This window comes from Aotus nancymaae, unplaced genomic scaffold (genome assembly GCF_030222135.1).
Source record: "Aotus nancymaae isolate 86718 unplaced genomic scaffold, 86718_ANA_hifiasm-v0.15.2.pri h1tg000059l, whole genome shotgun sequence".
NCBI lineage: Eukaryota > Metazoa > Chordata > Mammalia > Primates > Aotidae > Aotus > Aotus nancymaae.
Window position 1 is genome coordinate 15,544,690 of NW_026988473.1, and position 15,116 is coordinate 15,559,805.

General features: G+C 60.3%; 1 protein-coding gene across 5 annotated transcripts in view; it reads right to left on the bottom strand.

Annotated features, from left to right (window-relative positions):
- DGKZ (diacylglycerol kinase zeta) overlaps positions 1–15,116 on the bottom strand; it is a 50,069-nt gene that overhangs the window by 5,231 nt on the left and 29,722 nt on the right. For 2 of the 5 annotated variants that reach the window (XM_012452471.2, XM_012452474.3), the window contains exons 2-20: positions 7,959–8,067; positions 7,613–7,708; positions 7,283–7,357; positions 5,813–5,869; positions 5,374–5,442; positions 4,413–4,484; positions 4,194–4,310; positions 4,025–4,096; positions 3,632–3,727; positions 3,278–3,360; positions 3,113–3,173; positions 2,906–3,019; positions 2,689–2,829; positions 1,485–1,563; positions 1,266–1,321; positions 1,056–1,118; positions 889–962; positions 691–802; positions 115–314 (exon numbers count right to left, since the gene is read on the bottom strand). In XM_012452471.2, coding sequence (XP_012307894.1) covers positions 115–314; positions 691–802; positions 889–962; positions 1,056–1,118; positions 1,266–1,321; positions 1,485–1,563; positions 2,689–2,829; positions 2,906–3,019; positions 3,113–3,173; positions 3,278–3,360; positions 3,632–3,727; positions 4,025–4,096; positions 4,194–4,310; positions 4,413–4,484; positions 5,374–5,442; positions 5,813–5,869; positions 7,283–7,357; positions 7,613–7,708; positions 7,959–8,067 — 1,746 coding nt within the window. Of the gene's footprint in view, positions 1–114; positions 315–690; positions 803–888; positions 963–1,055; positions 1,119–1,265; positions 1,322–1,484; positions 1,564–2,688; positions 2,830–2,905; positions 3,020–3,112; positions 3,174–3,277; positions 3,361–3,631; positions 3,728–4,024; positions 4,097–4,193; positions 4,311–4,412; positions 4,485–5,373; positions 5,443–5,812; positions 5,870–7,282; positions 7,361–7,612; positions 7,709–7,958; positions 8,068–8,374; positions 13,494–15,116 lie in introns of those variants that run through there. The other 3 variants (XM_012452472.2, XM_012452473.3, XM_012452475.3) reach the window with 2 other exon arrangements.

Genomic DNA, 15,116 nt, shown 5'->3' on the forward strand with positions numbered 1-15,116 from the left:
CAACATCCCTGGGGGCAGAGGGACAGTCAGCCCCTTTTACAGATGGGGAAACCAAGGCCCAGAGAGGGCAGGGTCTGGCCCCGGCACACAGAGTGTGGCGGGGGAGGGACCTACTCATTGTGGAGGGGGGCGGCGCTCCGCCGCTTGGCCTTCTGCACCATGGTGGCCTGGTTGCGCAGGGCGATGCGGATGCGAGAGGCTGCGAGCTTGCAGGGTTCGCCGTCCACCTGCACGGGGATGGCCTTGGACGTGGTGAGCACCACCTCCCGGCACTGCGTCAGCCGCTCGCCGTGCCCGCCCACCTGCAGTGCCGCCTGTGGGCACGGGAAGCTCGGGTCAGATGGCACCCGGGCTGGGGGCCCCAAGCTCTGCTCCTTCCGGAGCAGACATTCTAGCCAGAGAACAAAGGTGAGTGACCCCCGGGCAGATGGCAGAGGGGAGGGTAAGACCTCAGGTGGGGAGAGGAGGGGACAGAGGCAATGAGGGTGACTTCCCAGTCAGAAAGGGCAGTGAAAGTGTCCCAAGACTTAACTAGCAGAGAGGGTGAGTGCCACTCTCAAGCCAGAGGAATGAGACATAGAAGGGAGGTGAGGGTGAGCCAGCCCACCCTGGCCCATGGAGATGGGTGTAGGGGACCCCCTTCTACCTCTGGGCTGTGCTCCCAGCACTGTGGGCCCAGGGCTCACTCACCAAGGACGTCATGGTGAAGCCGATGACCTCAAGGTAGCCGTCGTCATGCCGCTGGGGCTCAAAGTCGTGGTGTTCCCCAGGGTGGCCCCAGGGCATGGTGCCCGCACAGTACCTGCGCGGGTGGGCGGGCAAAGACGCGGACCTCAAAACACAGTCCCTGCGGGACGAGGACGGCGGAGCCCCCGGACCCCTCCTCACCTGGGGATGTTCAGGAAAACCACACACTGGGGTTTCAGGTCCTGGATCTTGGGAGTCAAGTCCGTTCCATCACACTGGCAGCAGGGGCGGGAGGGTGTTGGGTGCACGGGCGCAGTTGCACCCTCCCTCCCGGCCCACCCACCCTGTGGCAGATTGGCCCCACTCACCACCACCCGGATGTGCTTGGCCAAGTCCTTGGAGCTGCCCATGAGGAAGTCAGAGAAGGCTGTCTGTGGGAGACAGAGGGAGTCATATCTGCTGACAGATTGCTTTCCTCACCCCCACCCGGCAGGGCTCTGGGGCCCGGTGGGCACAGGTGGGCAGGGGCACGGGTGGTAGAAGGAGCGGGCACAGGAGGGGGCGCAGACCCCACTCACCCCGGCATAGAACATCTTATTCCGAAAGCGGCTGTTGAATTTCTCTGGGTTGGCCTCTGGGTAGAGACAAGCAGTGGGCGCCAGTGAGTCACCCCAGCCTGCCCAGGCGGGGTCGGGGGAGGGCTGGGATGGACACCTTCACTGGCGGGAGCAGGGTCTGACCCTCCCGGGGACGCTCCTGTGCCCACCCTGCCCTGGCCTCAGCGGGAGGCTGCCAACCTCGAGACTCATGGAACTCCAGGGTGACGTGGGCGTCAAAGCCCAGGCTGAAGTAGTTGTTGAAGACGTCCAGGGGCAACTGGAAAAAGGTCAAGGGACCAAAATGAGGGCTGGTTCTCACACATGTCCCCACTCCAGGGGCCTTTTGTGGCTGCGCCAGCTCAGCCCATCTGTTCACAGGCCTTCCCCAGTCAGCAGCGTCCACCGGGACTCAGCCCAGCTCACCCACCGTCAGGCGCAGCCCTGCTCTGCCCGGTGGCTCCTGGGGGACTTCCCTGTGTGCCTAGCGGCATCTCTTCCCTGTCGGCTCCCCTAACACTTCTTCCCAACATGTCATATGGAGTGCGAGAGCGGGAGCTTGGTTTTGCTCACTGCTTAGAGCAGTGCCTGGCAGGTAGCAGGTGCTCCGTGAATGTTTGCCAAATAGAGCAGCATCTTGTGGCTAGGTGTGATGGCTCACACCTGTAATCCCAGCGCTTTGGAAGGCTGAGGTGGGTGGATCACCTGAGGTCAGTTCAAAACCAGCCTGACCAACAAGGTGAGACTACATCTCTACTAAAAATACAAAAATTGGGTGGGTGTGGTGGCTCACGCCTGTAATCCCGGCACTTTGGGAAGCTGAGGTGGGTGGATCACTGGAAGCCAGGAGTTCGAGACCAGCCTGGCCAACATGGTGAAACCCTGACTCTACGGAAAATACAAAAATTAGCCAGGTGTGGTGGCAGCCGCCTGTAGTCCCAGCTACTTAGGAGGCTGAGGCAGGAGAATCACCTGAGCCCAGGAGGTGGAGGTTGCCATAAGCCAAGACCACACCATTGCATTCCAGCCTGGGTGACAGTGAGACTCCGTCTGAAACAAACAAAAAATCAAAAAGCAAACAACAAAAAAACCAAAAATCAGCCAGGTGTGGTGGCGTGTGCCTGTAGTTCCAGCTACTCAGCAGGCTGAAGCAGGAGAATCACTTGAACCTGGGAGGTAGAGGTTGCAGTGAGCTGAGATTGTGCCACTGCACTCCAGACTGGGAGACAGAGCGAGACTCCATCTCAAAACAAGACAAGACACAGCATCTTGTGAGGCAAGTACTATTATTCCCATCATACGAGGAATAAATTGAAGTTGAAGAAATGAAGAGACTCGCCCAAGGTCCCAGAACCAGAGAGTGGGAAAGTGGAGCTAGTCCCCTGCCTCGGCCCGGCCAACACACCCGGTCAGTGGCGCCTTCATCTCGGTCCTCAGGCCCTGCCTCCAGATTGGGCTCAACGTGGAGGTCCCAGCGGTCCAGCTGCACCACGTTCCCCTCCTCCACATGGGAGAGGATCTTGGACACAGGCTCGTCTGTGTAGCCCTGGGGGAGGAGGCAGGGACTGAGACCTCTGTGGCTGGAGAGGCCCCGGCTGTGCCCCCCTCCTATGGGTGCTTACCCCACCCCAGTTGAGGGTTCGGGCCAAGTCATTGCCAGTACCCAGAGGCAGGATGGCAACAGGGGGCGGCGGCTTCAGGCGTAGCTGGTCCAGGGTGGAGAGGATCCAGCCCACCTGGGGGAGGGACAGCAGAGGCAGGTCAGGCCCACAGGGACGCTGGCTCCAGGCCCAGCCCTCTCGCTTGGCCAGCCCGTCGGGGGAGCTCACCGTGCCGTCGCCCCCGCATGCTAGGATCCGCAGGTTGTGCACTTTGCGGTACATCTCCAGCCTGGGCTCATGGGAAGACGGCAGTGGGGTCAGGGGATGTGCGCTGCACCCCAGGAGCGAGGCAAGTGCCCCCACGTCCCCCACAAAACCTTGGCAAGTACTTACGCCTCCCTGGGCCCTCCCTGGCTCAGGTCGAAGACTTGTCGGGGATTGAGATACCAGAGGAAAGACTGGATGATCTTCGCGCCCTGGATGGGATGGGGAGCCCAGAGGTGGTGGGGAGGGGCCAGAGGCGGTCAGGCGGTGGGAGAAGCGGGAGCAGCACAGGGAGAGGGACGTGACTATGGGAACTACGGCCAATAAGGGGTGAGGGGTGGAGAAAGGACAGGATTTTCTCAGGATCCCTGGGAAAGAGGGATTGTGGCAGTAGCCAGAAATGGGCTCTGCGCAGCTGCTGGCAGATGGGCTGGACCCCAACGCCCACCCAGACCCTCAGCTGACCGGCAAGGCCGTGTTTACCTGGTTGCCCCCACTCTTGGGGTTCACAAACACCAGCAGGGGCTTCATGAGGGGGGAGGGGGTGGGCCTGATGATGAAGGGTCTCCAGCGGCCCTCCTGGGAGACAAGGCAAGCCTGTAAGCTCCTTCCTGTCTGGGACACCCTACTGCTATCCTCAGCAGGCCCCCTGGGCGACACTTCATCCCCCTTGTGTACCCTCATGTACCATCTCTGGGCCAGATCTTACCAGGCCACAGAACAGAAACTGCATCTGTTACCGCCCTCCTCAGAGCCTCCAGAGCCCACACGGACCCCGCCAGCTGGCAGCATTAGCCGGGGGTGGGGGGTCCATACCCTCAGCAACAGATCCCTCCCTCCTGCCCCCCTGCAGCCTCTGCCCAGCCAGGGGCTGACCTCAGGCCCTTTCTTGCTGGACTTCCTCTTGAATGATGCCCTTTTCTTCTTCTTGCTTGCTTTCAGGGTATTCTGCAAGGGAAGCAGGGGGTTTGGTGACAAGGTGGGCAGGCTGGGGTAGCTGGCAGACCCCAAGTGGGGGTGCATGCAGGGCGCAGGCAGCACTCACCTGGGGCCTCCGGGCACGGAGGATCCAGGTGGGCGGGATGACCACGGCCGCATGGACTCCCAGGGAGCAGGGTTCCTCGATCTGCTGCAGCATGAAGCAGGACACCTTGCTGTGGTACTGCGGAGAGCGCAGGGCCGGGGTGAGTGGGACCTGGTCGGGACTCGGGGACCCAAACCCAGCAGTGCAGGGCATGGCCCTGGGGGCAGGGGCACCACTCACTGCCTGCTTGCACCACGAGCAGCTGATGGCCACAATCTCCTTGCTGTGGAAGGTGAACTTCTGCTGGAAGCCCTGAGGGTGGACAGGATGGATGGGCACCAGGGCCAGGCCTAGAGCAGCAGACCCAGCCCCTCTCCTGTCACCAGCCTCTCTCCACCCAGAGACAGAGCCTGGCTATGTTGCCAGGGCTAGTCTCAAACTCCTGGGCTTACACAATCTGTCTCAGCCTCCCAATTAACTGGAACAACAGGCACATGCCACCATGCCGAGCTTTGAACACATTTTTTTAAATTAAAAAAATAGATAAAATAAGCCTGAAGAACAGGGCTGGGTAGCCAGGGGCCTTGACTCCCTGAAGTCACCTGCACAGCACCGCGTGCACACCCGTCTGCCGCAATGCAGGCCAACTCCTGCCTCACTCTTATTTTCCCTCCTTCCTGCCCCCAGGCCTGATTCCCAGGTCCCCATGTGCTCTTAAAGAAATTGACGCTGCTTCTGGGTACCTCTCACATTCCCTGTTTGTCCCACAGGCTGTTACGAAAGGCCTGCAGTGGGCCAGGCGGACAATCGGTGCATAAGTAAGGCTTCCATCTCTGAGCGCCTGCACTTACTGAGGGAGGCGGGCAAGCAGGAAACAAGCATGCGAAGCAAACCACTGTGGGCTGTGCTAGGTGCCTGCCTGGAGAGGCTGGCTTCAAGCCACACTGTCCTCAGGAGGGTGGGAAACCGCTGCCCAGCTTGGCGCTTGGCACACAGGTATCCTTGGAGTCACCGAATGAATAAGTCTACATGGTTCTCCAGAGGGCCACTTGCAACTTCAAAGCAGGCCAGGCATGTGGCATTGGAAGAAAACTTTCCTCCCTGCTCGCCTGCTCAGCCCAGAGACCAAGGGCAGGGGGACACGCAGCCTGGCCTCGGGCCACAGGTACAGGTGCCGATGTCCTCAGGCAGGGCCTCTCACCTTCCCACAGTGCCGACACTTGCCATCCTGGCGTCGTCTGTGTACCCAGTGGTGCCGTACAAAGGTTGGCTGGGGAAGAAGGTGATAAATTTCACCAGGGTGAGGGGTAGGCAGGGACACAGCCCTGAGAACAGCCCACACCACTCAGTACATCAACGGGTGGGGGCTGCAGGAAGCTGGAAGCTCTCTGCAGTCCAGCACAGGAGTAGAGGAGGGGCTGAAGACTCTCTCCATGGCCGTGGGGAGGCTCAGACTCAGAGGAGGGACAGAGAAGGCTGGGAGGCACCATGAAGCACAAGTTGTCCCACCCCCTCTGCAGGCAGCGCCAGCCAGGCATCCACAGGGAAGACCCCAGAGCCTCAGCGAGGAGTAGCAAGCAGGAGCTGAGCCCCCTGGTGGCACTCCAGAGGCACTGCGCAGAGGCCCAGACAGCACATACCTCACGGACGTTCCTGGAGCCTGATTCACGGAAGGATGGCTTACAGCGGAAATTTATCTGAAACATTGCAGTGACCACCAAAATGTCAGAACCTCCCTTCGGGGTCAGGTTTGTGGTCACCCCCTCCAGGAGGACACCCAGGGTCAGCCACACAAGGTAAGGAGACCCCCAAATCATCCTAAGAGTCCTTGGAACACGAGATACCTCCTCTGAGAAGACCTCCTGCCTCTCTGCCTCCTCCCCACTAGCAAGAGGGACCTTCCCTTCTGCCACCCAGTATCTCATTCTCCTTTTTTTTTTTTTTTGAGACAGAGTCTTGTTCTGTCGCCCATGCTGGAGTGCAGTGGTGTGATCTCAGTTCACTGCAACCTCCACCTCCCAAGTTGAAGCGATTCTCCTGTCCCAGCCTCCCCAGTAGCTGGGATTACAGGTGCATGCTACCATACCCAGCTAATTTTTGTAATTTTTAGTACAGATGGGGTTTCACCATGTTGGCCAGGCCAGAATGGTCTCGAACTCCTGACCCGAGGGTGATCCACCCACCCTGGCCTCCTAAAGTGTTGGGATTACAGGCGTGAGCCACCGTGCCTGGCCTCATCTTTTTCCTCCTCACCCTCTGGCACTCCCAGCCTGGCACATGCAGCCAGCCTGGTCCTCGCACGCAGACTTGTGCTGCCTGGTCCCTGGAGACCTTTAGCTAATTTGTTGAACCCTAGCTGGATTTCCACCTGAGATGATGAGTGTACAATGCTTCGGGCTGCGTTTCTACTTCCCTTCTCCTAAGTGTCCCTACTTCAGTCTTATTACAGGTATAAGGACACCTCACTTTACGATTCAGGGGCTGGGAAAAGCAGCCCGTGTGAGCCTTGCTTGAGCCACTCCTGGTCTTACAGTCTTTCCTGTATGCTGGTCTGGGTTGCTGCAGGCTGGGGAGCCCTGCCCTTCCACACAAACTCTTCTACCCCTGGCCTTGACCTGCCTGCCCAGTGCTGCCCCCACCTCCCTGTAGAAGCACAGTGCCCAGACGTGCCCCCAGCTGCAGATGCACAGTGGACAATGGCCCTTGGGAAAAGGTCTCCACAGAGGCAGGGTGCAGGGGACCCCCCCTCCGCCGCCAGCCACAGCTGAGTTATGAAGCTTCAGCAAACCAATGGCCTCTTCTAAGGTCTAGTTTGGACATGGTGAAATGGTACAAGGGCCATGCATGATTTGACAATTCATCTCATCGAGTGATATTCAATGAACCCACTCTGTGCCACGTTTCTTCTAGGCCGTGGGGATGCAGCAGCTAGTAAGTGAGGAGCCAGGATTCGATCACAGGCATTTGGCTCCAGGGGCCTTGACTCTTCACCCCTGAGTGCTGGGTTGCTCCTGGCAGGCCATGTTTATATAACGTGTGGGTGTGTGTTCACTGCAAAGGCCTCAGCACCCAAAGGGCAGGGGCAGGCAAAAGCTGAGCTACCCACCCACCTTCTCCAGCTGCTCGATGCAGGGTGTGTGCACCACGATCTTGCAGGCTGCGCACTTTCTCCGAGACACAGACTTCTGCTGCAGGACAAGAGGAGAGGGCCCCTGAGGCACCAGTAAGTCTATCTCGGAGGCTGCCTGCCCCAGCACAGCTGCCCTCTGTGTGCACTGGGAAGCCCATTCCTGGCCTCTGGAAAAAACCCCTGCACCCCTCACCATCCTGGGGCGATCCACAGCAGGGGTGCTAGGGAGAGGGCTCCATCCCACCTTCCCAGAAGGGCTGCGGGTGCTGGCTCCACCAGCAGGGGGCAGCGTGTCCCAGCGAGCACTCACCAGCATCCTGGCTACACAGTACTGCTCCCCCACGTAGCAGAAGTCCCCCGACACGTTGGTCTCAAACCAGATGTGCTCCCCATACGTTGCTGACTCCTAGCCACGGGATGGGCTTGCTCAGTGCATGCCAGCCACCCAGCCCTCCCTTCCATCAGCCCCTGCCCACCCACCTTCTCCCAAGACAAATTCGCTCTAGAGCCTGGATCAACCCTGCTCTGTCCCATCCGCCCGACTGTCCACCCTTCCAGGCTTGGCTCTCCCAGCTGCCTGCTGTGCCTCTGCCCTCCAACTGCGCCATGGCCCAGAGTCCAGCAGGGCTGGGACCCATGGTTATGTAGGCACTCACGCTCCAGTCCACCGTGCTCCGGATCTGCCGCTCTGACTCGCTGCACGGGGCCCCAGGGGCGGGTGGAGGGGGAGCCAGGTGCTGGAGGCCGGACTTGGTGATGGCTTTCCTACAGGGGAGAAGACAGCTGAGGAGGGCGCTGAGCACTTGCTGACCCAACTTCCTCCCACTCCTGGGGCCTCTGTCTTCTCCACGACCTTGGTGACAGGGAGGGTGGAGGACCTCCCAGAAGACCCAGACACTGAGAAGCTCCCTCCAGGAGACATGGCCTTTCGGGGTGCGCTGGCTTCGTGGCACTGCCCAGAGTGTTCCCAAGTGGGGAGGAACCCTCGGCCAGGCAGAGCTTCAAGGCCCTTGCCCAGGCCAGACCTGCAGGAGGTCACACCACTTGCCCTGCTAGCTGCAGCTATACCTACGCGAGCAGGGCGCTCCAGGACTGGGGTGCGGCCGCCTTGCGCCGTAGGGCTACCTGGCGCCTGCGGGAGAGTGGGCGCACACGGGTGGGTGGCATGGTGCCAGCGGTGGTGCCTGAGGCTCTTCGGCCCCCAGGGGCAGGGTGCTGGCCTGAGGGCCGCCGCTGGCTGAGGCGCCGATAGTAGCCGTGCAGGCCCCAGAGAGCGTGGTCATATACGGCATCCGCGGGGAGTAGGTGGGAGGAGGCTCGGCGCAGGCATCGGGGCAGGGGCAACAGTGGCCGGGTGCCCTGGAATAGGGGTGGCCCTCGTGTCTTGGTGCCTGGCTGGATGGCGCTCGATGCCCCAGCTGCCACATCCTCCTGGACACCCTTCTCCTCCTCCTCCTCATTCATGCCCACAAGCCCAGCCAACAGCAGGGGTGCGCCCAGAAGCTGGGCCCCCACAGTGGTAGGCTGTGGAGTGGGCGCCTTATCCACGATGAGGCGGGGGTTGCAGGAAGGGGGCACGGTGCTGGAGTGCCGGCGGCTGGAAACCCGGGCCCTCACCCCGCAGCTCAGGAGGCAGCCCTGGAGCTGGGCGCTGGAGCGGCGCCGCTGTGCCAGTGAGGAGGAGGCCTGCCCGGCGGGGGAGCGACGCCGAGCCTTGCCCGTGGGCAGCCCCACGCTGCTGGGCCGCCGCTGCCCCTCTCTAGGGCCTGGTGCCTTCCACTGGAAATGTCTCCTAAAGAAGGTCTCCATGGCAGGTGGATGGCTGTTGGGCACAGAGACCAGGGGCATCAGGAGCTGGACCAGGCCATGGTCTGTCCTGTGTCCGGGAGCTCAGTCAAAGCCTCTGCCCCAGAGGAGGGACGCAACCCCTGAGGGAGGGAGGGGTCACTGCAGCCTCTGACCTCCAGGTGTGGGGTGCTCAAGGGTCCCGGGGTGCTCGAGGGTTGCAGGGGTGCTCAGGGGAGCCCATGTTTGCAGCTGTTGGGGTGCTGATGCTCTCCCCCACTGCACCCTGGGGAGCCTTGGAGTCCTAGGTAGCTGGGTGCTTCAGGCTACCCCTTCTTCCCCTGTCCAGGCACCATTAACGACAGAGCCCCAGGCCTAAAGGCCTCCACCTGCCCCGCCTGAAGCTGATGGAAAAGAAAAAAAGAGAAGTGGGAGTCGGTCTGCCTGGATGGATGGCAGGGCCCCGGGCAGGACTGCCCACTTGCCGGGCCTTTGTTTTGCCACCAGTACGGGACAGGTTAGGTGTCCCCTCCTGGGACGTGGCGCAAACCAAGCTATGACAACAAAATGAGGCTCTGCAAAGGAACTCAGTCCTGACAGGACCCCCAGAGTCGCTCGGCCCCCAGCCTTGGGGTCAGGCTGAGGGTGACTCCTGGAAGTAGAGAGGGTCTAATGTGTGGCTCAGGGAAGACTAGGTCTCAGGGAACTGGAGAGCTGCTGTCTGGCTCACCCGGGAGAGGGACTGCTCAGACTTCTTCACCCATGGGGCCGAAACAATAGGCTTGGGCCAAAAGCAAAGGCTTCTGGATTCTGGGCGTGTGTGTGCCTGTATCTCTGAGGCGCTGATGGTAAGAACTTTCTGGTGCTTAACTTCTCTGTCTCACCTTTCTGAAGGGGCAAAGTACGGACACCCCAGGGCAAAGTGCTGGGTGATGCCGGGAAACCCTTCTGGCTCTGCTGCTGAGGGAGCCTGTGACTGCACATTCTTCTGCAGCCCTGATGCTAGAAGCCCCGATATTCTCAATTCCAAACGCTGCCCAGCCCAGAGCTCCCTCCTGCAGGGAGGCAGGAACCGTGGGCCTCGTCCTAGCTCTCACCTGGACCAGACCTCCCTGGACCCATCCTGAACTCATGCTCTGCTCCCTCTGCCAGCTCACTTCCACCCTCCCTTCCCTTCTTCACAGTAGGCATCTGGCTCCTATGCCCTCACCTCTCCTAACAGTGGTGGAAGGGCAGCCTGCCCAGCATGGTTCAGGGTGGCAATGCCTCCAGGTACCAGGGGCCACCTGTGCCCCACAGCAGGTGTTCTCCTGGGCAGAGACTGGTGAGGAATGCATCCTAGCCCCTGACAGCCACGGAGTAAAAGGTCACAGCCCTGGGACAGTGCTGCCCAGGGCTGGCCCGCTGAAGGCGGCATTAGTTAGGCATGGTGGGTGATGCCCTGGACACACGGTGGACAGGAGGGAGGATGAAGGCAGAGACGATGGGCTGGAGGAATCAGGCCCAGGCCGCACATCTAGCACCTTCTCCCATCCACCGCACTCTTGATTTGCTACTGCCCCGTGGGTCTTGCGCAGCCTCAGGCAGGTGCAGGGTGTTGAGGGAGAGATGGACAGGGCGGAGGTGCCTGGGGAAGCAGACTTCTGCATGGCTCAACTCTTGGTCTCTGCCTATTGGAGTCCCCAGCTGCCTCAGATGACAGGGAGGTCAGGGCAGTGCTCTTAGACCCCAAACAGTGCCCCACTCAAAGCAGATGACCTGGGCCGGAGGGAGCTACAGAGGCAGGACAGCAGGCATGGGCGGAGAGCGCTGGGCCTCCCCTAAATCACTAGCGTCACGGCTGACATTTACTGAGCCCCTATGTGTCAGGCACTGTGCTAAGCCCCTGGCAAACACTTAGATCATTTCAGAAACCGTAACCCCAAGAAACAGGTACTGTGTCACACTGCGTTCCTGATGAGGAAACTGATGCAGAGGTGACCTGCCTTAAGTCCACGGCAAGCCAGCGTGAGCCAGTACTGGAGCCCAAGCCTACCTAATGGCAAAGCCTGTGCCCCAGAAATGGGGTAGGCTGCAGGGTCCTTCCTCCTGGACCATGAGGCTGGGACGGGGTAGGGAAGGGAACCAGGCAGGGAATTATAATGAACACCTGCTATGTGACAGGCCCTGTGCTAAGTACTTTATCATCTCATGTGATCCTCACCACAGCCCTGTGAGTAGGCAGAACCTGAAGCTCCATTCTAGAGATGCGGAAACCGAGGCTTCGAGAGGGACAATAACATGCCACGGTCCCACGGCCAGTCAGCGGCAGAGTGGGGACCTGAACCTGGGTCTTCCCGACCTGGGGCCTGCCCTGTGTCAGGGAAAAGGAGTCTGAAGGTCCAGTTGCCCCTGCTGTCAGGGCACTAGCCTGCTAGCCCTCCCCAGGGTGTCGGCTTTCCCCGCCCGCCTGGTCAGGCCGCCCTGTGACAGCTGCCCAGCCTGGAGGAGATTAGTCACCCGGACACACCGCCTGATGCTAGTGTCACCCAGAAAACAAAAGGCCACAGTCAGTAGGGGGAGGTGCTGCTGCACCCGTGGGCAGTGGTGAGGGCTGGGCCCAACCTACGGCCCCAGACCTGTCCTGACAACAGGGGCCAGGACCCCCTCGAGAGACAAGGGTGGCAGCCAGGTGCTCCTGTGGTGCCTGGCCCCACACACCGCCAGGCAGCCCAGGTCCACATCTGTCCAGGAGTGTCCTTAGTGATCGATGGGGCCGCCCCTCCCAGCAGAGTGGGGCAGGCAGGGCTGGCAGTGCTGTGTGACTGTGTGCAGGTTGTCCCGCACAGGCCTCAGTTTCCTCGTTTGTCTGGGGAGGCTGTCAGACTGGCTGAGTTGACATTTTATAACAGGCTCTCCTGCTGGGCACCCACACCTCCTGCTCCCGTGCCCCTCCCCAAAGGCCTGTGCTTCCTGTTCCTCTGGTCTCCATAGAAACCTCTGTCCCCTGGTCAGCCAGAGCCTGACTCCTCACTTCCTATCTCTGCTGGGGCTTCTCCTGGGCCTGGGCCTCTCCTGTGGCACAGCTCTGTGTGACAGCAGCTTCTCAACTCGTACTCTTGGTCACCTCCAACTGACCACAGCACGTGTAAAGGTCACCCAGAGGGCTTCAACACCAAGAGCACAGCAAAATGGCTGTCCCTCAGTCTCCAGATGGGGGGCCTTTCACACCAACAGGGACAGGATGGGAAAGGACATAGGGGACCCCGTTAACCTCTGGCCGGCTCTGGGGCCCAACAAGGACAGGGCCTGGGAAAGGACAGAGGATGTCAGGCGACAAGACCAGCGGTGTCTGGCCACGCACCCTTGCTGAACAGCGGCTATGGGCGGCCAAGCTGCAGTAGCTGACATGGGGGTGGGCAGGCTGGAGAGCTTCATCGGCTACTGCTAGAGCGGACAGGCCACCTGCAGCCCAGGCCATCTCATGCCCTATGCTAGTTTCAAGGGCTTTGGAATCCTGAATCTGCCTTTGCCGCCCTAGGCTGATCCACTAATCTTTCTGAGGCTCAATTTTCTCATCTGCAAAATGGGGCTCACACTACCCAGTTCAGAAGGTTGGCATAAAGGAGGTCTGGATGTGATGACAGAAGGAGATTACCTGGCGATACCTGGCAGACAGCAGGGGCCTGGCAGGGCCTGTGCCCACAACAGACACCAGAGCATGTGACTGCTGCCTCCTGGGGCTTGTTTGCCCACAGGGAGGCCGGGAGCCCGGAAAGGGAAGCAGGAGTGCCCAGGGTGGCCACCAGCCCCGCATGAGGAACACAGCTGGCTGCAGGTGCCACCTGGGTATCCGCTTGTGCCATGAGGAATGTCCTCTGTACCTGGCACCAGTCCTGGCCCCCAGAGTTGCTCTCACAGGACACCCCATGGGATTCAGCCAGAGTGCCTGCTCTAAGCCGTGGGCAAGGCCTGGTCCGCCTTCTGCTCTGTGAAGACTGGGCATGGTGCATGCTGACCCCACCTCCAGCAGCCCTAGAGCAAGGACCCGCAGCTGCCTCCCCAGAACCCCCGCAGCTCTGCTCCCACAGACCCTGGGAGGGAGAGGAGGAGATGGGGAAGCTGGAAGGGAGGCCAGCCCCTCCCAGGTCAGCCTGGGGGCTGGAGAGGCAGGGTCCTGCCTTCCCAGGCTGAGACTCACCACAGGAATCTTGTCAAAAACAACAAACAAAATGACCCCAGGGAGCAGGTGGGCCAGGCTGGGTGGTAAGAAGGCCACCAGGCCAGTGAGTGTTTACCCGGCAGGGTCTGCCCTGGCTTGCAGGAGCTTGGCAGGACCCTTTTCCATCAGCTTCAGGAACCTGGCACGGCAGGCCCCTTGCCTAGGGATGGATGGTGGGGCTTGGGTCCACCCGATCCAACCCTCCCCACACCCACCCAGCCAGATATAGAGGGAGGAAGCAGAAGGCAAGGAGGGGCTGGGGGCCCCTTTTGACCTGATCTGGAAGGCAGGGCGCAGGCAGGAGTGGGGCAAGCAGGCGGGAGCTCGGGTCCCCGAGGCCGAGGCCGGGCTCTGGCTCCAGCTCCGGGCTGCCGGCCTCTGCTGAGCAAGTCCTAGTTTGGAGAGCGAGCGGCCGTGGCTGCTCCTCTGCCCCCTCCCCCTTGTCACCCTCCTCCCCACAGCCTGAGACAGCCGTTATGAAAATAACCCGATTGGTAACCGAACGCACTTCCTCTCCCAGCGGCGGCTCCGGGCCTTGCAGCAGGCGGCGGGTGGGCGGGCAGGCACACAGCGCACACGAGCAGAGCCTCCCAGCTCCTCTTCCCAGGGTCCCCAGAGCTAGACTGGGTGAAAGCCTGGTGGCCTCCCTTCCACCTGGTGCCTGGTACAGCCCAGCCCATGCCTCAGCTGGGAACGGGGTCTAAGGAGGGAGAAGTGGGAGCCAGGCCCTTATAAGGAGGGGGTCCCCCACTAATGCCCCCTATTTAGCCACCTAATGCCCCCTCACACCCCCTGGACAGGTTTTCTGAGGTCTGGGGAAGCTAATCACACCGGCTCCAGAGAAAACAACCACGAAAATAAGTATCCGTGGAGTGTCTGACACCTTAGAAAGTGCTTTTTCACCAGCATTACAGACGGGAGGCTGCTATTTCCCCTGTGCTGTGGCACTACTGCCCCACTGAACAGATGGGGCACTCGAGGCTTGTGGAAGCCTGTGACTGCCCACGACTCAGAATTGGCTGAGCTGGGACTCCAGCTTCTTGGTCTTCTGGCTTTGCCAAGGTAAAGAATGCCCAGAAGAGACCAGTCCGTGTTATACATATCCTGCCTGGAATGCCACCCCCCAGCTCGCAGTCCTGCCATTTGCCCTAGGGTATGGAGTGACAGCTGTCCAACTGCCTGATCCCAAGATCTTTTTAAACTCCTTTTTTTTTTTTTAAATGAGGGAAGAGGCAAGGAGCTTCCATGCCCTCCCCGGGCACACCATCCTCCAGGAGCTTCCATGCCCTCCCTGGGCACACCATCCTCCAGGAGCTTCCATGCCCTCCCTGGGCCCACCATCCTCCAGGAGCTTCCATGCCCTCCCTGGGCACACCATCCTCCAGGAGCTTCCATGCCCTCCCTGGGCACACCATCCTCCAGGAGCTTCCATGCCCTCCCCGGGCACACCATCCTCCAGGAGCTTGCATGTGTTCAGCTACTTGAAAGCTTGCAGAACCCTTTACACTCTCAAAATTGTTGAAGATCCCAAAAGGGTTTTGTTTTGGGGGGGTGATAGCTATTAATATATATCAGATATTAAAACTGAGAAATGTTTAAGATATTTATTGGCCTAAAAACAATAAACAATAAACAATAGCCGGGCACAGTGGCTCACTCCTGTAGTCCCAGCACTTTGGGAGGCCAAGGCAGGTGGATCACCTGAGGTTGGGAGTTCAAGACCAGTCTGACCAACATGGAGAAACCCCATCTTTACCAAAAATACAAAATTTGCCAGGCGTGGTGGCACATGCCTGCAATCCCAGCTACTCGGGAGGCTGAGGCAGGA